This window comes from Cornus florida, unplaced genomic scaffold (assembly GCF_030987335.1).
Source record: "Cornus florida cultivar Cherokee Brave unplaced genomic scaffold, ASM3098733v1 CherokeeBrave_3.0.0_Hap2_Chr05, whole genome shotgun sequence".
NCBI lineage: Eukaryota > Viridiplantae > Streptophyta > Magnoliopsida > Cornales > Cornaceae > Cornus > Cornus florida.
The window spans coordinates 83482459-83504302 of record NW_026775575.1 but is presented as its reverse complement, the minus strand read 5'-3'; the positions used below and the strand labels follow the sequence as shown (position 1 = coordinate 83504302).

Below are 21844 nucleotides of genomic sequence, written 5' to 3'. Positions count from 1 at the left end.
TATGGAACAACGAGGTTGTCTGAGAGGCTAAAAGTGTTTGTTCATGGATCTACCAGCGAAGAAAAGTCACAGTCGACAGAAGAACTATGGGACTTTGAAATCCTTCCTGAGATATGGGACTTTGAAATTCTAATGTAAGGAATTTAGAAATTATAATAATTTTTCGGAAATAATTAGATTCCTAGATGCCCACTGATGATGTAGTTGTGGAGAGTCAAGTTTAGTTTCTTCTGCCAATATGATCATATGTACTTAAATTTTGAAGTATTTCAAATATAACCAACAAAAAATTTATAAAAAAAATGATCATATTTGTATTTTCATCAAGAATATTATTGATGATTTAGATGTGGAGAATCAAGTTTAATTTCTTTTGCCAATATGATCATATGTGCATAAATTTTGAAGTATTTCAAATATATATATATAAAAATAAAAAAAATGATTATATTTGTATTTTCATCAATAATTTAATTGATGATTAATTAGATGCATGTGGAGAGTTAAGTTTATTTTCTTCTGCCAATATGATCATATGTACTTAAATTTTGAAGTTTTCAAACAAAAAAAAAAAAAAAAAATTTGATCATATTTGTAATTTCGTCAAGAATTTCATTGATGATTTAGATGTGGAGAGTCAAAGTTTATTTTCATCTGCCAATATGATCATATTTATTTAAATTTGGAAGTATTTCAAATACAACAAAAACAAAAGATCATATTTGTATTTTCATCAAGAAGCTAATCAGGAAAGCTAGCCCTATACTGGTTCTGCATTCTCAGATCGTGAATCCTATAGAAAAACCATAAAATTTTTGTAATCCTTCCTACTATATATTTTGTATTTTATATATACTGAAATAATGTACATAAAATATGGCAATAAAGGAGCTAAATTGGAATATGACAGTTCCTAATTATAGGGGATGTGTGAACCTAGCTCTCTCTCGATCTATATCTATAGGCTTGTTCAACTATTCTTGGAAATCAAGACTGATAAATTTGTGCATCCAATTTAGTGATGATAAAAATAGATACATCTTGATTGTGTGTTCTCGTGTTAATGAGTTGATCATAGAAGATTCAGTAGTTGTAGGAGGAACTCATATCTTCTCCAAGTACAGGAGAGATCCTGTGCAAAACGAATGGTAATAATTGATACACCGAATAATTATTACCAGTGAAATTCATTTAATTGATACATCGAACCGCTTCAATAAAAGAAAGGATTTTAATTTCAGTTCCACACGATGATACTTATGCTGTGTTTGGTGTGCAGGAATGAAATGGAAAGAGAATGAGAATAGAGTGGTCATTCGCATTCTATTGTTTGGTTGTAAATATGAAATGTGTAAGAATTGAATGATAATAATTATTCTAGTGTTTGGTTGGACCAATTTAAAATTTAGAATGGAATAAATTTCAAATTGAATTTTCCAAAATATATATCCCTCTTAGTAACAAATAAATTAAATTAACAAAATGACATTCTCTAATAATTTTTTTAAAATAAATGGTGGTAGTGGCGGTGGTGGATGGTTGTGGAGGTGGAAAGCTGTAGTGGTACTGTAGGTGGTGGTGTTGGAAGGCGGCGGTGGTGGTGAAAGGTGGTAGTAGTAGTGTGGTGGTGGTGGTCGAAGGAGATAGTGGTGTAAGTGGCGGTGGTAGAAGCCAATGGAGGTGACTGTGGTGGCAGTGGAAGGCAATGGAGGTCGCAATGGTGGTGGTGGAAGGTAGTGGTGACAGTGGAAGATGGTGGTGGTAGAAGGTGGAAGGTGGTGGAAGGCAATGGTGGCAATGGTGTTGGTGGTGTAAGGCAGTGGAAGGCAGTGGCGATGGAAAGCAGTGGTGGAAGGTGGTAATGGTGTGGAAGGCAGTGGCGATGGTGGTGGAAGGCTGTGGCTATGGTGAAAGGAGGTGGTAATAGTGAAAGGCGATGGCGGTGGTGGTGGTGAGGGTGGAAGGAGGTAGCGGTGGTGGCAGTGGCGGTAGCAGTGATGAAAGGCGGTGGCGATAGCGGTAGTGAAAGGCGGTGGCGGTGGCGGTGGTGGGGGTGAAAAACAGAGATGTTTGTGGTTGGTTGTTTTTTGACTAGGAACACGAGGATTTTTTGAAAAGTTAATTTTTAAAAAACATTTACTTGTGAATGAAATGGCCATCTCATAGGTTTAGTTATGAAATAGATTTTTATTCTAATGGAATGACCATTCTCACTTTAAATTGCATACCAAACAAAGGAATAGTTGGAATGGGTATTCCATTCCTTTACACCAAAAGCAGCATTAGTGCCAAGAACCTTTAGGCTTGTTAGACCTACCTATTTCAGCCATAAGATTTCATAGGCATGTGTTATGTAATGACTTTTTTTTTTTTTTTCTTTCCTTTTTCTTTTTTTTTCTTGACAAATTAGGGAATAGGAGACTCGAGCACACCCCGCTCGGGAGATGTACACTCTACCAACTAAGCTGATAATGCTCATAATAATGCATTTGCTTGTCTAGAAAAAATAAATAGAAACAAAGAAGCATATCTTATTTTAAAAATAAAAATAAAAAAGAAGAATCCAATACATACATGGCACATAGAGTTATTCAAATTAAGTAGCCAAGCAAGCGACTAGATGGGTCTGAGGGAACCAGAAATTGAACCGGTCTGGTCCTGACCCACCAGGCACTGGCCCAGCCTGGGCCCTTGCAATGTGGTTCTTACCATGTCAACCAATCTTTTTCCTTTTTTCCCGGAAATTACATTAGCCAATCTTCACTTCACAGATTCACATAAAATGAGAAAGCTTTGAACGTTTACAAAGAAACTTTTAATTCATAAAGTTAAAGTTCTAAGAAAATAATTCTGATGTTTAGTTAATAAATAATGAATTGCGTCCATCTGCTGCTGTTGTAGTGCATGTACTATAATTTTACTTTAGACTAAGAAGAACGCAATTTTGACGCCCAACGATGAAATTTGGCCAAAAAAAAAAAAAAACAAGAAAAAAATAAAAGACCAGTATAGCTCATTAGCTCATGAAAATTGTGTCGGTCTTTATTAATAAGTTGTTCTGGGTCAAAATGGAATTGTCAAAACTGTCGGAAAAAATATGTACTTTGTTCACAGTCTCCATAACCCGTTCTGCATTTTTTTTATGTAGGAAATGTTGTTGATGTTGGCACCAGCATACCAAATTTACATGACTTAAAAGAAAGAAATAGTCAACATTGCCATCAACATCAATTTTTAAATTAAAAAAAAATAATAAATAACTAAATCATCAAAAAGTAAGAAAATAATTTTTCAAGCTAGTTATGAGATATTTACTGAGAGAAATTTTCTCAATAATAATAATTCACCATTAAAGCAGCTCTTTATCGTCTTTCCAAAATTGATAAATCCTATTAATTAAGCCTTGTTTAGTGTGGCTTCCTAGGGCTCCAAAACAGACTTCCAAACCCAAAAAGTCATTTTCAAAAAAAATTGTATTTTTGGTAAATTTATTAAATAGGCTCACAAAAGAAGTGCAGTGATCTAAGAGCCGGTTCAACCGAAGCTAAAAAAAACTTGCTTTTCAGGTGGCCTTTCGGGAGCAAAATCAAGTTCTAAGTAATTAATATATTTTTTACAAATTTGATCCTATGAGTTATTTTATGTTGTCCCTATTAGCCTTAAATGTGTTATTAATTACAAGTCTGTCTTCCTCTACCTCCACGATCCCAAATCTCCATCTCCAATTGTTCTCATAACTATCCTTATGATTCAATGCTAGAAAAATTGCAGAAGAATATCGTTGATTTGCCTATTATTGGATGGCAAGTTTCTCTTGTTTAAAATTAATGTATATTGGACTCTGAAGGGATTTCTTGAAACTAAACTTGGGATTAACCGATCCTATTGAAAGTAAAATACTATCACATCCTGTTATCTCTCATGTCTGCATACAATTATATTTTCAATGAGTTTTTAATTCTTAACGATGACAATTGCTACTAATGAGATTGTTTCTCTTTGTCGTGAAAATAAAAATATCTAATACTATAATCCTTTACCTATTTAACTAATTCTCTAAGATTTTTTAATACGTCGCAATTCTTCATATATCATACTTTTCTAATTTTGAAGTTAATCTTAAGTTTTTAGTTCTCAAGATCTATGTTTGGAACCCTAGTCTCTCTCTTCACATATTTTTCTCTATCGGATCTGTCTCTATGAATTAACGCACACAAGTGCTCTCATCGTTTTCTTTAATTTTTCATCGACGGTGACCTCCATCATCTACGATCTTCACTTCAATTGCTGGAGGGTTTTTTAAAAAAATTTGGATAGTTATGAAGGATAAAATTGTCTAGTTAAAAGACGGTTAATTATTAAAGGAATTTCAAAAAAGGCACCCCCAAACAGTTTTTTTCTTTTAAATTCATTCAATTGAAAGGCATTCTTCAAAGGCCTTCAAATGGAAGGAATTTTGGAACGGGAAAGCTCCTCCAAACATAGCCTTTATTGTGCGATGAGGAAGAGAGGATTCAACAAATCAGTCGATAAGATTTTTCAACTACAATGTGAAAAAAGAAACAGTTTCATCTTGGTTTCAATCAAATCAGAATTTTAGTTAAGAACAACGTTTATAACGGTATGAAAACAAGATTTAATAATATTGTTATTTTATATTCAGGCTCCGTTTGTTTCACCATAAAATATTTTTCGAAAACAATTTTTCGGTATTTAGGAGATTCCAAGGTTAGGAAATTATTTTCCATATAAATCATTTTACCCCCAAATAACTGAAAATGATTTATCAAAAAAGTTTCACCAAGTCATTTTACACAAGCTACCTTGGGTCATCTAACCATACTCCTATATCCCTCTAACAACTAAGTCATTTTACACATGCTACCTTGGGTCATCTAACCATACTCCTATATCCCTCTAACAACTAATCTTTTTCAGTCCTCTCAATCTAAAATCTAATCTTTAGTCTTCTCTCTTTGTATGTATACATATAGTGAGATGAGAGAGAGAGAGAGAGACAGAAATTAGGGTTGATAGAAGAACATATTTGGGTAAATAGCATGTTCTGATATAGAGAGAGAGAGTAAATAGAGGGATGGTTTAGGGTAGAGACGAGAGAGTGGAGAGAGAGAAGGTAACGAGGATAGAGAGGGGAATTGTTTAGGCAGTACTATTCCTTGATGAAGAACACTGAAGAAATAAAGAAATTGTGCACAAAAACTAATCTAGAAAACATTTTACAAAAAAAACATTTTACAATCCAACACTTCCCAGAGTTCAGAACCATAAACATACAGAGCTACAACTGAGGAGATCAGTTTTCTTGCTCACTAGCGCTTTAGAAGGATTGCAGGGCATTTAGGCTTTAGATAGGAAGGGTTTTTCTCACTTGTTCAAGAAAATTAATAGTTCTCGTGTTAAAAATGGCCGATGTAGGGTAGCAGTACGACAGCCATCTCCTATAGTACGGATGAAGAACCTAACAGTAATCACAGGCTACCCTAACTGGCCATTAACTTATACCGTCTTCACTGGTTTCTAACAACACGGAATAAACAGCAGTTGGAAATTGAACAAATTTGCTTTGTAAAGGCATGGCAATATTATTCCAATTCCGCAATAAACATGTACTATCACAAGATGGATCATGAAATTTATTTATTCCTTAAATCAAGTTGGATATTGCCGATATAATAACAGAAAGCAACAATGTCAGAATACTTCTGATTCTAATGTAACAGCATCAATTTCAATACCTTGTACTGTCAGTTGAATGAACAACAAAGAAAAAGCCACAAGCATCTTCTGGATTTCAAGTTACGCAGATCAAGCGCTGGATGGCAGCCAATCAAGTGTTTCACCTGCAAACATTGGAACGATATCCCCAAATGTGAACGAGTATGATTTTGGCACCTTCCATGAGTTCTTGCTCAATTTGATTTTTGATGTGTTTCTCGGAAGCCCATAGAAATCTGGTCCATTGAAGCTTGTAAATGCCTCTAGCTTGTCAAGTGCACCTGCCTAAAATAAACAAATAAATAGGTGAATCTTGTAACATTTCACCTAGTATGAATAAGTTATCAGCAAGAGCATGATGAAAATACTAACAACATATAACCTGCAAAAACTTTTCTTTCTCATTAACAAGAAATGTACCCCATTCATGTCACTAACAATAAGCCTCCTAAGTCCTACCAAGAAGTCATTTTGCTGAAATTTGTGCATCCGAAATGTTTGCATCATATCATAAAAAGCTGTTACCAATGTTGATCACCATTAACCAAGGGCGTTAGGAGGGAGAAACAGGGTACTAACCTAACTTTTGATAATTATTACACAAAGTGGCTGTCCTCTTTAGAGTAAAACTCAAACACATTCTCAAGTTTGGCAGCCTGAGCTTTTACCACTGCACAAACAATGGCCCCTACTTGCATCATATCTCGACAAAAAGAAAAAATTTAGCATCATTTAAAATAATTACTTAGTGTTCATGTTCAAAAAAGCAATTTAAAGGAATCGAATGACATTTATGTACCCTACATTTCTTCTTTTTGCTTCTTCTGCAGAGTGATACCCTGATCCTTGCATCCTTCCTTTTATGAGTATCATTTTTCCCTTTCTTGTGTGCAAGTGTGTTAAACTTTCTGACTATAATGCTAAAAGTCAGGCTCAACTTTGGGATGTCACAGATTTGTTGACCATGTGTTTGCACAACATCTAGTAGTAAGCTCCACTCCATGCACTCAGTTAAATCAACTTTTAGTGCAAACACTTAAAAGTTCGACTAATGAAAAATATATGCATGCTTATCAAACACCACCACATTAGAATTTCCAACTTTGTGGGTGAACCTAAAAGAATAATGCGAATAGAAAAAGCTAAAATAAACATGACAGCCGTCAAAATAAATCACCTCTTCGAAAACCTTGGCATACAGTGATAGGGCAACGGGAGCATTGTATATGCCAGCACACCCACAAGGGCATTCTTTTTTCCGTCTCTCGTGAGGAGCACTATCAGTTCCAAGAAAAAATCTTTTACTTCCACTTGTCACAGCTGACACAATAGCCTGTCCTAAATGGGAAACAAATAAATGAGCTTGAGAGAGAGAGAGAGAAGCATAAATTGGGAAAGGACAGTTGCAAACAAACAAAATTTCCAATTTTTTAACATTCCTGAAGGATATGTGACCTTTGTAGTTAAGCATAGTCAAAACCAAATTCATTCCACATAATCCAATCATTCCAAAAAAAAATTTAGATATACCTAAAATAGTTTCTGAATTGTACCAGTTAATTATAGAATGCCAATGCAAACTGTTTTTAGACATGTAATGCTTTCTGATAGATTCATGAAATCTTTGTGGAGTTTAGTCCATGACACATGGCCACATGCCTTACGAACTTCATTTATATATTTTACAGATCAAGTCAAAAAGAACTCAATGTAGAATATTTCCCAATCCTGAATTTGGAATGGACAGATGATAGCAAATATCCGCATTTTACCCTGCCATAACAGATAGCCAACCGCTTCTATTAGAAACATAATTATGAAGCACTATATATTAACCTAGCAAAATAAATTGCTCGACTATAACCTCAAAACTTCTTAATGCGTTAGCCTGCAACTGGCGTTACTTGAATGGTGTAATCCATATGCCTTGCTGACCTTTTTACTGCCAATACAACAATCATTTCCAACCATTCTTCTGTGTAAAATGATTCCGAGATGGAGCCAAAGATCAAGGCCATGTTATAATCCAGGGACATCCACTATATCATTTTTTAACGTCAAGAAGATGCCATAAAGTGAAGGGTTCAAAAGTATCCAGAAGAGATTGTGCCAGGTGAATTCAAATACACATGATGCATATCAGTAGTGGAAAATAACAAACAAGTTCCTGTTTGAGCATTCACCCAAAAAAATAAAATAAAATAACAAGTTCCAGTTTGAATTTGACAAATTGAAACTATTCAAGGAGTTGCAGAAATAAATTTTTAGTTTAAGTCAAATTATACAATGTTTCTTTGGATTATCAGAACCCCAAGGGATTCAGCTACATTGCATGTACCATTGAGAAGCCTTTAAATGCAGATTCTATTACTGGAACGCGTAAGAGAGTCAACTTGGATTGGATATGCACTAAAATCATGGCAGAGAATCAATAGAAGCCACAAAAATGCTCAGAGTGCCCATATAAGTGGCTGTAAAGAATTTATGAGCTTCTAGAAAAACCTAATTAAACTAATATCTCAGCCCTGATATCCAATCCAAAGAATTTACAGTATGTGACTAGTAGTTCAGAACTAAAACTAAATACTAGATAAAATCCAGAAATAAGATTTTTTTTTTTTTTTTTGATAGATAAAAATCCAGAAATAAGATATTAAAACTTGCACTTCTTTAGTTTATTTTTACTGTCGGATTTCTATATAAAATCAAGTGAGATACAGCTTGAGTCAGAGTGGCAGCTTCCTAGTGCTAAATCTAAGTAACCTTTTGGATTCCTTTCTTTGTATATATTAGACTTTGTTTCCAAGGATGCTCTTCCATCTTCTTCTAGGAGCTTAGATGGAGAATCATCCTCTGTTTTGCTAATTGTTTTTATGGGGCGGGGGAATAACTCCATTTCTCCTGTATTTATGCTTATTCTTATAAAATTCCTGATTTATCAGAGCAATAGAAAAGGAAGAGCAAGGTTTTTGCATTTTAACAAGGATAACTTCATGATTACAATTGTACTATTGGACACTGTCTGAAAGACAAACTTTCATGTCATGGTTTATCATGTTAGATAATCACAGCAGGGTTAAACAGCTAGCATCCTCATCAGTCTATGTTACATGGATTCGGGTACGTGTGTCGGGTACGGGTATGTATCCAACTATCCATGTATCGGATGTGTCAAATCTCTAAATAGAAGAACACATGGACACTGCTAAATATTCATTTTATTTAATTATTTTATTTTCTAGAGTAAAGTAATGTTTTTATTTAATATAGTGTTTCAATATAGGCATTTAACTCATTTTAAAGCAACAATATAATATAATTGAACGATTGGATATGCTTTTAAATTACATGTCCACCTAAAAGTGTCGGACACATATCTCACACCCATGTCCAAGCAAGAAGTGTCCGACACGGGTACTTCACTTCTTTTGAAGGGTCCATGTAACATGGCCGTCAGTACCAAACGTGCATGTGAGGCATCCTTTCCATAGATAATGGGCTTACTTGGCAGTGCCGTAACAGAATCAGGCTTCCAACACTTAATATAGCAAATCACAAAATTGGTAGTTTAAAGTCAAAACGATAGAAACTGGGTCATAATTGTAGATTCATGAAAGACAATGAATGAAACATACTATGTATCTCTCTTTTCAGTACTGGAAGGCAATAATTATGAGGCTGAAGCCCTCCTTGGAAGATAGAATTTCTGTTAAGAAGAAGGTGCTGAGGTGTAACAGTAGCTGCAACAGATCCTAATAAATATGATTGAAGTTAGATCAAATGTTGAAAAGCAAGGGAACTAGTATATAACAAGTATTATATGGAGCGTGAGAGAGAGAGAGGAAAGAAACAAGGTGAGTGAGAAGATTACAAGTGACTGAGGATACCTTCGCAGCAAGATTCAACAAAAGTCACAGCATCCATGGTGGTAACATGCTCCATCACAACCTTCAATCGTGGAAGCTTCTGGATCAAAGGTCTTAGAGCAGTGTCAATAAATACTTTTTCACGATCAAATATATCAACCCCGGGATCCGTAACCTCTCCATGAACCTGCAGATTAAAGAACTCTGGTATTTGAAAAATACTTAAGAAGGTGTTCACATGAAGTTCAAACATAATATCATAATATGGTGCCTTCTCCAGTGTACCACTCAATAGCCAACCATTGCTGTGTTTCATGGCTAAGCAAGTTCTTACGCATGATTTCGAAGCAATCGCACCCAAAGCTTCCAAGTCTGAATACTGAAGTGTCTTAAACCTACACTGTTTCTTATGTGTAACGAGTAGCTACCAGTTAGAATAAAATCTTATGGTCTCCCAACCAGCAGTTGGATTTCAATAATCACTTATCCTGTGTTAGTAGAGTGAGGAGTGAACCGACTCAAATACAGTTGTCAGGAGGGGCTCCGGCTTCAAAGCAATGAGAATGAGAATCGGCACATGGAGATTATATGAGGGCAGTTTTGTCCAAAATCTTGATTTAGTGACTGCACCATCTTTTAACTTCCACTAGTTTGCAACTGTTTACTCTAACTTGAAGTCCCTTATTAACACTACTCAACACAAATACGTTCAAACTCAACTTTAAACTAATAGAAAATATTTTAACAGTTGAAAGCAGCACCTGAGATCTGACATTCAGACACGAGTCCATGTATGACAAATCAATACCACATGTAAATGGCAGCTCTGCTTAGACTTTCAACCTAATTTTTGTGGAACAAGGACTTAAATATCCTTTTATAAATCCATTTATTTGATAAGAGTCGTAAATTAATCACAATTTTGTGACGACTGTACAAACAAACTTTTTCATCAATAACAGTATTCATTTATATCATCGTGTAAACTTATTTCATTTTTCTATTCTTTTTATTTTTTTGATAAAGAAAAGCAAGTGAACCACTGAAGGACACCAAAAATGGCAGAACAACCCATATCCATGCGATATGAACAAACTCTACAAAAGAATTAAGAACACAAACTCATAACTCCCAAAAGCTTTACGAAATGAATTATGGATAATGTAAAAGACTAAATCCCAATGAAGAAAATATATATATAAAAAGGATCAGCTTCAGCCTATTAGCTGGCAACTCCTCCCCTTCATATGTTCTCCTATCCCTCTTACACCAAATACACCACATAAGACAAAGAGGAACAACATCCCAAACCATCCAAACTATGCGCCTTTGATAACTCTCACATTCCCAACACATCCATCACCAACCCAGGTATAATCCACTTGATCCCACAGAAAAAACAAATAAGACCCTATAGCTTTCTTGCCTCTATGAGTGTAGGAACAAGTGGCTAGTAGTCTCCTTTTTGTGCAAGCAATACCAAATAGCCATCTGATACTCATTTAATCTTAATTTGTCGTTATAGCAACTAAAGTAGTCATCCAAGCAAAGAAAAAGACATCCTAAGGGGGACCCTTGTGTGCCAAATGTGAGATATATTTTTGTAATTGGCTAATTTCGGTAACAAAACAAGTCCTAGTCAAGTTGTAATTTCAAATTACCATATCAAGATCGACATCGACTGCGAAATATGGAAGGTTGTTCATAAGAAGAAAATACTGTTGATCATCGAAAGGGAAAGAACAACACATTAGGACATTGTTTCCCACTTAGGACATAAATACCTATAAGGTATATTTACAAAGTTTCCAAAAACAAAAAATCCAAGTTCAAATTGGATTCTGTCAAGTGGGAACCGGTTCAAGAAGCTGAAATTCAAGAAATTACATTCTGTCCTTTGGGAACCGGTACCAAGATTTGGGAACCGGTTCCAGCAGTCCTGACAGCATCAGGTTTTCAGTTTCCTTGTTCTGTTTGATTCCTTTTTTATCAAACTTTCCTTCCAAGTCCTATGCACGAAATTTCCTTTATTTTCAGAAGGAATAGGACTTTGCAAACCTCTATATAAACCATGTCATACACATAGGTTTATTCACGGCTTTTGCACTATCAAGTTATCATTCTTAAAAGCCTTAGAAAGATTGTTTGTTTCAGAAATTCTTAGAGAATTTTTTGTTTGTCTTTCTAGAACAAACACACAGATTCACATAGTGATTTTAAAGTTCTGGTGTTCAAATCCTGATCGTGATCATACAGTTGCAGTTGCATCTACATCGATCAGACAAAAACAGATCTACTTCTACATCGAATTCAGACGATTGAAGAACAGAAGTAAAAGCGATCACACTTTGAAAAGGTTGAAGCATTCGAGGAGTGTTGTCTAATCTACCTGCTACTCTTCTACAAATATCAAGCATAAGCTTGAGGTCAAGTTGTTGTTGGACAGGGAGTCGCAAAGCCAGAGGATTGTCAGCAATTGGTGTTTGGTAGAACAATAGGGTGTGAGTCAGAGTCAAAGTTCAGTGTACTTTGTTTCAAGCATAGTGGATCAGTTTACTTTGGACTGCACAGTCCACGAGGTTTTTCCTATACAAACAGTTGACGTATTTTATCAACTGGGGCTTCCTCGCTAAAAATCCTGGTGTCATTTCTAACTTTATACTTTGCTTTATTTTATCTGCATGTGATTAATTGTTTAATTGCTAAAATAAATAAAGTTGGAAAAGACACAGATCTGTTTTAAAATAATCAAAACTTTCTAAAACATTCCGCTGCGTACGACTCACACCAAATGCTCCTCTAAGGGAAGTCTCACCTACCTTTCCTAGTTAGAGACTCATAAAATAAACACAAACTAAAGATCCGCCTGCATTCCATCAGATTGGATCTCCCTTCTTCTCTAACCTGATACTCCTGAATATATCTGAGAATTAAGTCAATGAAACTAACTCCAGTCCTGGAGGGCCATCTGAATCTTGGACTCCATATTGCACCATAATTCGAAAAAGGTATGAACTCTATTCCCAAACTTTATCTCTCATGATATGAAACAACTCTTGAGTTTCTATTCAAGGCCACCTCATCACACCACAAATTGTGCTAAGTTCCCTTTGGCCACAATTAATTGGATAAAGATAAAAGAACTTCCACAACCCTTCATGACACTTTCCATCCCCACCTCCCATGTCATCCACCCTCCCCCTACTCTCCCAAACTTCTAATCCATCACCCTTGGCCACAAGGCCTGCCTTTTTAGAGCAAAATCACAATCACCACAACCACCCTAAACTTCTTAATACCAAATCCTTATGTCTAAAAGGTAAATAAACCATAATACACTCAACCAAACAATATTTGAACTCCTCGCCGACAGTTCCCATAAGAAATCTCTTTGAAGCTTTCCAAGCCTCTTTTTGACTAAAGACAAAATGGTAAAAGTAGACATTAAAACCAAACGAAGGCTGCAAAAAGTGCTCCTATAAGAGTGAGCCTTCCCTTTGTGAGCATTACAGCCACTGCCACCCTGCCAGTCTTATTTTTTAACAACTACATCCTATACAGTTTTCGCTTTGAATGAAGATAGACCTAATTAGAAGGTGTGGTCGTGTGGAGGAAACCCACCTTAAACCCCAGAGGTTAATGGCCAAAGCCTCCACATCCTCTATCTCCCCAAGGTCACTCTGTTTTAGAACCATCCGTGTTTTGTTTATTCTTTTTCTTTCTTCTACTGATAAGTCTTCTTCAACCTTGAGACTACCGCAAAACAAGGAGAACACCCACAAAAACACCTACCGCTCCTTACCAATGTCGCAAAGGATAATGGTGCTGGCCATGAATGAGAAGTCGGAAAAAAATTATATGAGTTCCCATTGCTTTTCAAAACATAAAACACCTGTTGATCCTCACATCCCGCCTCAAAAACCTACTCGATGCAAATTAATAAAAACAGGGGACAATGATAGGAGTTCTATTGGTTTCATTTTGGGCTTTAGGTCATTGACTAATTGCCTGTGTACACATCTAAGGTTTTTTTAGTCATTGCAGTTCAAGACATGCTAAAACTAAATGCAGAGCTAAGGTTGTCTTCCTCCTTGCAGCTAGTAGCATAGGAGCAAAGCTTTGGTGGATACAGCATAGCTACCACTACAAGCAAGATAATATTTTACAAGATGCATGTATTTGATCCGCCATTAGCAATTGGATATATCACTCACTAGTTTGATTCATTACAAACACATCCTACAATGTTATCAAATTCTTGCCCAGAAAAAGCCATGCATTACAAGCGTAAAAGTAAATATTGCCCAGAGGAATGTACCTTAACCAAAAGACCGAGAGCAACTTTCAGATTAATGCAAAATGATGCCTAGTTGTGACGAAGCCTAGTTCCTTTTTTAGGTGGGTTCACAAAAATAAAAAATTGCTTCTTAAAATTCCAATAAATCCTTATTTTCCATTCTATTAAAGGAGAACAAGAAAGATTACTTGCAAATTTTATTAGCAAAAAGTAAAAAGGAATGAAAAAATAAACTCCATGTCTACCACTTTTGATTGGTGAAATTACCAGCAGAGGTATATTCTGCTCGACCATCTCCTCAAGAACAGGTAAGCACTTGCCGAAAAGATCTGTAACACCATCTTGAGAATTTGTTGTAGCCCCAGCAGGGTACAACTTTACAGCAAAAATAACCCCACTTTCTCCTGTCACAGCAACCACCATTTTCTCTTAACCAGAAATAAAGAAATAAGACAATGGATAAAGCACGTGATATTCATTGCAGAAGATAAAAGTTTGCAAAGTTAGTTGCACAAATGCCAAGAAGAACTAATGTCATGAATGAAATAAATAAATAACTATTAAACTCCACAACATATGCTAGCTAACAAGGTATCAATGGCTATCATGAAGCAAAGAAGTTAATATGGAGGAAAATTTTTATTCAGCCAATGGATTTAAGTTCCATTTATTTAAGCCTAGAATATATTTAAATAATCTTCATCTTGTATTGGCATTCCACCAAGAAGATGAAATGATCGTTAGATAATTTAGATTTGACAATATTGAAAAATTAAAGAGAAAATCAACAGCAAGGTTTTAGAATAACGTGTGCATTAAAGATTGTTGTTAAAGAGTACCATTATATTATCCCTGTAATACAAATTCTTAATTATTTTTAATAGTTTACTAGGAAGCTCAGAAATTTCTCCTCGGGGTCCGCAGTGGTGTCGGGACACTCAGACACGTGTCCTACACGACTAGAATTGTCCGGAAAATTGAATATTTTTTCCTGGTTGGACACGGCATGGACCACGATGAAGACACCTCTAGGACACTTTCAGGTCACTGTGGGGTAGTTTTGTAGTTATTTTTCTTAGAAGAATGTGATTCCAATGCAATTTTATAATATATTATGGGCTAATTAGAAATATAATATAAAACTTTAGAAAATAAAAACAACAAAGATCTAGCTCTAAGATCCAAATTAGTGATTTCAATCAATATGGAAAAAATTAGCAAAAATTAATTTTTAAAATATAGTAGTATATTATATTATTATTTTTTGATATATATGTGTCCTATTGTTTTGAGATTTTCCGTATTACCGTGTCTGTATCATGTTGTACCCGTGTCCGTATCCATACTTCCAAGATGGTTCAATCGTTTAAAGTTCCATTTAAATCTATCAAATGAATTATGAGTATTAATGGCAGGTGCAAATATATATTATGTTGTTGAAGGGGTTTAAATATTAAATCCGCAGAAAGTTGTAATCAAATATTTCCAAGTATAAAGTAATAAGACTTGTAAAGATAATAATGTCCCAACTCCCAAGACTAAAAATGCCGATGTAGTTAGTATTTAGGTAAGAATGTGGTATTGTTGTGACTGCGCATTTTTTAAAAGAATAAGGCAGCGGAAGATACCTAAACCTATAGCTGATAGCCTCAACCAAAAAAAAAAGGAACTCCAATCAGGTTCCCAAAACAAAACTGTAAGATGGACTCACTAGCAAGTTTGATCTCAGCTGGACTCGTTGTATCTGTCAAATAAAGTGTCATTAGAGGAGTGAAGTCACTATTGGCAGGCAGTGCTTTCAAGATCGATGCTCGATAAGCCAAAGCAGCAGCTGTGGTGGTGATGGGAGGTTTCAAATTTGGCATCACTATTCCCCTTCCAAAATGACTTGCACTGTAGGCATACCATTATCAGATAAAGTACAAACCTTAACATTCATAGGACAACCAAGCCAAACTCAGCAAGAAAAAATAAACTCAATATAATGTAAATCATAGTAAAAATTAAGAAAAAATATGCACTTCTTTTTCTTTTTGTGTGGGTGCAGGTGTGCACTTTCTTTTGGAGGGATAGAGGAGGAGGGGAAAACAAGAAAATAAAACAAAAACAAAAAGACCTGTGTGAGACAACAGCTTCAAGAAGGTCACCATCCCGGAGATGAAGATGCCAGTCATCAGGTCGAGTTATAGAGAGCTCCATCTTTGATCCTTTTGCTTTTACCTGGATAGGTCCAACTCTTGGAGAAGGTAATTTCGATGTCTACATCAGAAGAGAATTATTATAAATTAAGGAAAGAAATATTGAAAAAGAATAATAGAAATTACAGCATCACAACAACAGCAACAGACAAAATTACACTATGATCATGAACAGTATGACTCATTATAGACAAAATAGAAAGACAGTCCTTTATTCAAATATGCAAGGTAACTTCCTTTTATATAAGGAAAAAATATACATATCAATAAGGAAAGTTACAAAAACCCAAAGGATGAGAGACACCCCAGTGCATATAGACATAGGAAGAAAACAAAAGCACAAGATACAAGAAAATGGACCTCTGCAGAGAGTTCAAGAACAGAACTATGGTCTATCCAACTAATGAACAAGGAGACCCCAAATCACCCTCTCAATAAATATCAAGGGGGATTACCATGACCTACAAATGATGTCAAAATGTTTGTCCTCTCTTCACCAAGAAATCTGCTTCCTCATTTGGTGATATTGAAGCCCATATAATGTTCTGTTGTAAAACAGTAATTCCAAACTTTTACTCAACCAATGATCGCAAAACCATAAGGCTAGGATCTAAAAGACCTAACTATCACATCAAAGTCTCCCTCAACTAAACAATTTGGAAACCCATTGAGTAATCCTTTCTAAGACCGCCAATAAATGCAAGAATCTCTGCCTTAACAGAAGACCAAAAATTTTGAAATGCCATAATAGAATTGCCATTGTGGTATCTGAAATCTCCCCATTTTCAAACTAACCCATATTTAAAAAAAGTACCTAACCAGGTTAAACTTGATTGTCCTCAACAGCAGAGGTTTCCAAAAGATAGTAATCCCATTGCTGGGCTTCCATGAGGAGCTACAATTATTTCAATTCATTAAATTGAACTTCAAAAAAAATCTCCATTAAAAGCTTTTGTAATTAAAGCATAAAGGAATCTGAAGCATCTCACTAGCATATGACCCTCTCATGAATAATGGTCTACTGCTCTCTATTGAATAAATTTATCTAGAATATCCAGGTTAAAGCCTTGATGTCTGGGGAATCCTAGCCTTATAAATAAATTTATCTAGAGCACACGAGGAAGAGTTGTTGGTCTTGAAAGGAAACAGAAAGAGGAATCAGAAGAAAATGATCTACTGCTCTCTAATGAACGAGTGATCGACACTTTGTAAGGAACTAATACTCATTACAACCTTGCAAAATGTCATAGCTACTTATTGTAGAAAAATTGAAAAAAAAAATTACGTATCAAAGATAAAAAAAAGAAAAAAAAAACTGGGGGTGGGGGGTGGGGTGTGTGTTGTTGAAGAATCAGAGCAGCGTGTACAAATCAGTAATTCTAAACACTTTAACATAATTTAAGACTACAAATTCACCAAGTAATATTAATTTAGAGAAAGAAATAATTTTACCATTTCAATGTGAAATTGAAGATTATTAAGAAGATGATACATACATTGCACGGAAATATCAATGACTTCATCATTTTAAATGCCAAAAAGTAACCTCATGCCTCTCTTGAATATAATTTGTTCCTCTGTTCAAGAAGAAAATGAATGATTAGGAAAAGAAAATTCTAAATCCTTGCAGAACTTCACATTTTCTCACAGAGGCCAAAAAAATAATTTGTCAATAATTTCATATAAAAGGATTCAGAACACAGTAAAGCAAATGTTCTTAATAGAATGGTTGTCTTTTTTTTTTCTCTGGAGGGAAAAACGGACTAAATAATGTGGGGTAGCCATATGGTCTCATATCCATAAACCCCTAATGTTAATAGAGGTGGGATTCAATCCCAAGTACTTATACCTAAAACTTCAACAGTAGGTTTGATGTCCCATACGTAACTGGCCCAATCTGCCCAATGTTGTTATTCTAACAACTGCAAAACGATATTGTATACTTATGAATGAGATGCCGCAGATAATTTGGATTGCCTGAAATTTTGACCCACAAAACAAAAAATCCCAGCGAATTTGCATGGACAAACACTCAATATAATTATTCATATTGCAGGATTAAAAAGGACAGAGATAAGGAGCAACAATGATCAGGAAATGCCAAAGAAAACATAGAAAATCCTTTATGTTTCTATTAGCTAGACATTTTAGAACATAGTAATGACACCAGGTCTTAACATGGGCCCTTCCACATACATGAACAAATAAGATGGTAAACAATCGTTCCATTAAGTCATTGTCTCATGATGAACATTGCATCAAATTTAAAGAATGTATATACTTCTATATGGTCAGTATTGAAACAGTACAGCGGCAGATTGTACTCATGTTGATAGACCTACCAGGATCAGTAAATGTAATAAACGCTTTGTTGTTATCAGCAACAAAACCCTTCTGCATACTCATTCACTATTATAATTATTGCTTGAAACTACTTGCACAATACATTGGATTCCACCCAATAGAAGTCCAACACTTGGAACTTTATTGTATGTGTCTGAGTCCCGACTGTTAATTTTTTTCCTGGTCACTTCACTTTTCTGCAGTATATCCCCCACCTATACAAAACCATTGATTTGGAATTAATCCTCCGCGCTTGAGAGATTTCTCAATAGATAGAACATAAAAAAGAAACTTTTAGCTCTGAACAACACATTACTTAATTAGTTTTCCATTGTCTTTTTTCAAGAGAGCTACTAATGAAACTCGTGACTTCAACTTTCTATATCTGCTCATATCGCCAACATTAAAGATAAACAATGCTCTATTCTGTAGCTGCTCATATCGCCAAAAAAAAAAAAAAATTTGTGTGATAGCAAATAAGTATTCAGTATCCCAACATTGATATGTCTTGAATACTACACTGAAACTCTGTTAGTATTATTTTTCTTCTATTTTTATATTATAAATTTATAATGCATGGTTGTAATCAAATTATAAATCTTAAATGTAGGTATCTATGGACCAATGGTCACATTTTTCTTCTCTTTTCCTCAATATTCTCGGCAACCAAACAAAAGCCTAAATGTAACTAATTCATCCTACAAGATATAACGGCATTTTATCAGAAATTTGGTATGCTCATTGGAAAGCTAACTGTGATCTTTTAATCCCATATTTCTTATTTTCTTATTTTGGGTCAACTTAAGGCACTGACATGCATAACAACCTTGCTTCATTCAGAAACCCTAGCAATTGATGAAAGAGTATACAAGAGCCAAGTAAATCAAAACATTCATCATCAAACAATGCCGAATCTATCAATGGCACAACACCTTCAATGTAGCACACAAGTGATTACATATGGAAGACAACGCATCAATTTATGCATAACCCAATATTATAGCATCATACTTTGAAAACATAAAGATTCTAAATTTAACATGTCACTTGTATGCTTAAAAATTGGTGCGAGAGCGAGAGAGAGAGTTCGAGCAATACCTCCAAAGAGACGAGAAAATAATATAAAAAACTTCAAGTGATATATGAGGGACTTCAAAGTGGGACTGAGAGGCTGAGTTTGAGGTGGGAATGAAAAAAACAGGAAAAAAAAAAATGGGAACAACTGAGAGAAACAAGAAGCAGTTTTGAAGACACGCACGGTGATGATCGATCTAAGCCGATTAAGTTCAACACCATTTGATCCGATCCAATAGAAACCGGTTCAGTTGGTTAGTGTCGTTGTATAAAATTACGCTTTTGGGCGAGGTTAGTGTAATTATTTTATATATTTATTTGAAGATTAAATAAGAGCGCACACATGATAATTTTTTTCTTATTTTTAATTTTATCTATATAATAAAGAAAATACAACCTAAAAAGAAGAGAGTATAATAAAATTAGGGTAAATAAATTCCCTGAAGTAAGCAAAACCGCCGAACCAAACTATGGCTTTGTTGCACGCACTAACTATCCGTCAACAGCCGTTAATGGAAAAAGAAAAAGACCATTGAGCCCTCAGTTGAACGGCGCGTTTAACTTTTTTTTTTTGTTGTTGATAACCTATGTGGGTATGTAGAACCAATAAACATGCGACACCTAGACACCTAACCCTATCAATAAGAATGTGTGTATCAAAACGGCGCCAAACAATGTCCAGCAACCTAGCACCAAACAATGACCCAAACATGTCCCAATCAATAAGGTATAGACAAAAGCCTAACCCGACTTTTGTTTTCTCTCAGTTCGTTGAAGACGGCATCAATACGAACAGTAAAACTTGTTTTGGTCCGTAAATAAGTCCCTTTGGTTTAAACCGGCGAGAATCAAGGACAGAACCGGCGACAGCAAGGATTGGCCTTGCGCACTGGACTGCCGTGACTAACTGCAACCTATGTGCTCCGTGATAACAGTATGCTTCAATGGATGATGCTGAAATGCAAGGAACAAAGACCAAGGAACAACCCGGTGAGAGATGGGTCTGTTCTGCAGCGGTAGTGACAGAGGTGCTCGGCGACGGCGAGTGTCCCGACGAACACATTGACTGTTCGCGATGGCGGCGCTGAACCACGGGGGCAGACGGCAGTTAGTTGAAGTGAAACGGCGGCCGGAAAGCAAGGATGAACCCATGGGAGCTTCAATAAGTACGGCGATGGTGGCGATGAACTTGGAAGATGCCGGTGAGCTTACAGACGAGCAATGGAACTGAACTGGATATGGAAATTTGAGAGAGAGTCACCTGGGTATGGACATTTGAGAGCAAATGAGAAGGATTTGCTGAAAATCAATGGCGAACGAGAGAGGATTTGCTGAGATTGAAAATTAGGGGCTTCGAATTTGGGGGTTCTCGGGTACAGTACGATATGATGAATATTTATATATATATATATGGGGAAAAATCACATAACCCTGTACAATCATTTTCGTCCAAAAAGACTAAAATTAAACACCCCCTCAACCATATAAAACGTCGTCACATTGTCCCATTCAAATATGTTAACCTGCCTTTTGCCTTTAAGATTATACTAACACGCGCTTATCAAAAATAAATAAATTTCCTAAAATACCCCTACCCCTACCCTTTCCTTTGTGTTATATATGTATATATATATATATGTATATATATAAGCGTGTGTACTCTGTTCACCTTCATAATTCATTGTTATTGTGATGCACTCTCAGATTGTGAATGTGGATGCTCTGTGATCGGAGTGATCAATGCTATATATACATATATTTTACATATGTGTGCATATATATGTGTGTATATATATATATTTATATATATATTAACTCTCTATCATCTGTATTCATATTGTGATTCTCCTCGGAAAATTTGATGTTTTCCTCAATCTGATTGCATCTGACTGTAATCCAATCTTCATCCCACCATTTAGACGCCTAATTATTTCTGCCAAAAGATCGGAAGAGGAACCCATGTGGTTCAGATTCCGGTGAGGTTCGAGTCTTCCGACAGCTCCAGAGAATCCCAGAAGCATTCATCAAGTGCACTAATTGGAGAATTCTTATTAAATTTTTTTAATTTCTCATAACTCATCTCCAAATCGTTTGGAAATGGGTGTTGAAGAAGTTGTTTAGCAGTCCACCTTTCTTTCTAATCTATCTTCAAACACTTGCTCAAGAAATCCTTTGCATCCTCTGACAACCACCTCAGAAACTCAGGCACGTCGCCGAAAAACCCAATTCGATAAAGTGCCGACACAGGATCATTCACCTCCCAGGGGTTAGACCATGTAGCCATCTCAATAATTGTGCACCCGAGAGCCCTAACCCCATTAACCATTCCC

The 21844-nt window shown here is 35.6% G+C and overlaps 2 protein-coding genes across 10 annotated transcripts in view; one reads left to right on the top strand and one right to left on the bottom strand.

The window, feature by feature from the left end:
- LOC132309580 (transcription factor bHLH162-like) overlaps window positions 1-138 on the top strand; it is a 1470-nt gene extending 1332 nt beyond the window's left edge. Inside the window, exon 3 of the mRNA XM_059807872.1 lies at window positions 1-138. This exon is cut by the window's left edge and continues 21 nt beyond it. Within this exon, the coding sequence (XP_059663855.1) occupies window positions 1-138 (138 nt within the window).
- A 5490-nt stretch (window positions 139-5628) lies between these two features.
- LOC132307235 (dihydroorotase, mitochondrial-like) lies at window positions 5629-20897 on the bottom strand. 9 transcript variants are annotated; one of them, XM_059804938.1, is made up of 11 exons: window positions 19539-20482; window positions 18440-18655; window positions 17947-18019; window positions 17594-17674; window positions 16016-16158; window positions 15611-15792; window positions 14167-14303; window positions 9624-9789; window positions 9372-9488; window positions 6914-7074; window positions 5629-6021 (listed from the first exon to the last, which is right to left on the bottom strand). In XM_059804938.1, exons 4-11 carry the CDS (start codon window positions 17621-17623, stop codon window positions 5827-5829), a joined length of 1131 nt encoding a protein of 376 aa, XP_059660921.1. In that variant the 5' UTR covers window positions 17624-17674; window positions 17947-18019; window positions 18440-18655; window positions 19539-20482; the 3' UTR covers window positions 5629-5826. The 9 variants fall into 9 exon arrangements, with proteins under 9 accessions (XP_059660921.1, XP_059660925.1, XP_059660922.1 ...); XM_059804942.1 differs by having other exon boundaries at window positions 20261-20482; XM_059804939.1 differs by lacking the exon at window positions 17947-18019.
- Between the last annotated feature and the right edge of the window lie 947 nt (window positions 20898-21844).

What these genes read in the sequence shown, in the direction of transcription:
- LOC132307235 (XM_059804937.1), bottom strand. Translation starts at nt 20,666, where the DNA reads ATGGGTTCATCCTTGCTTTCCGGCCGCCGTTTCACTTCAACTAACTGC. An exon ending in AGCTGAGATCAAACTTGCTA is followed by an intron (nt 14,304 to 15,610) that starts GTGAGTCCATCT and finishes TTGCTGTGACAG; the next exon opens with GAGAAAGTGGGGTTATTTTT. An exon ending in ATGCCAAGGTTTTCGAAGAG is followed by an intron (nt 6,022 to 6,913) that starts GTGATTTATTTT and finishes TGTTTATTTTAG; the next exon opens with GCAGGTGCACTTGACAAGCT.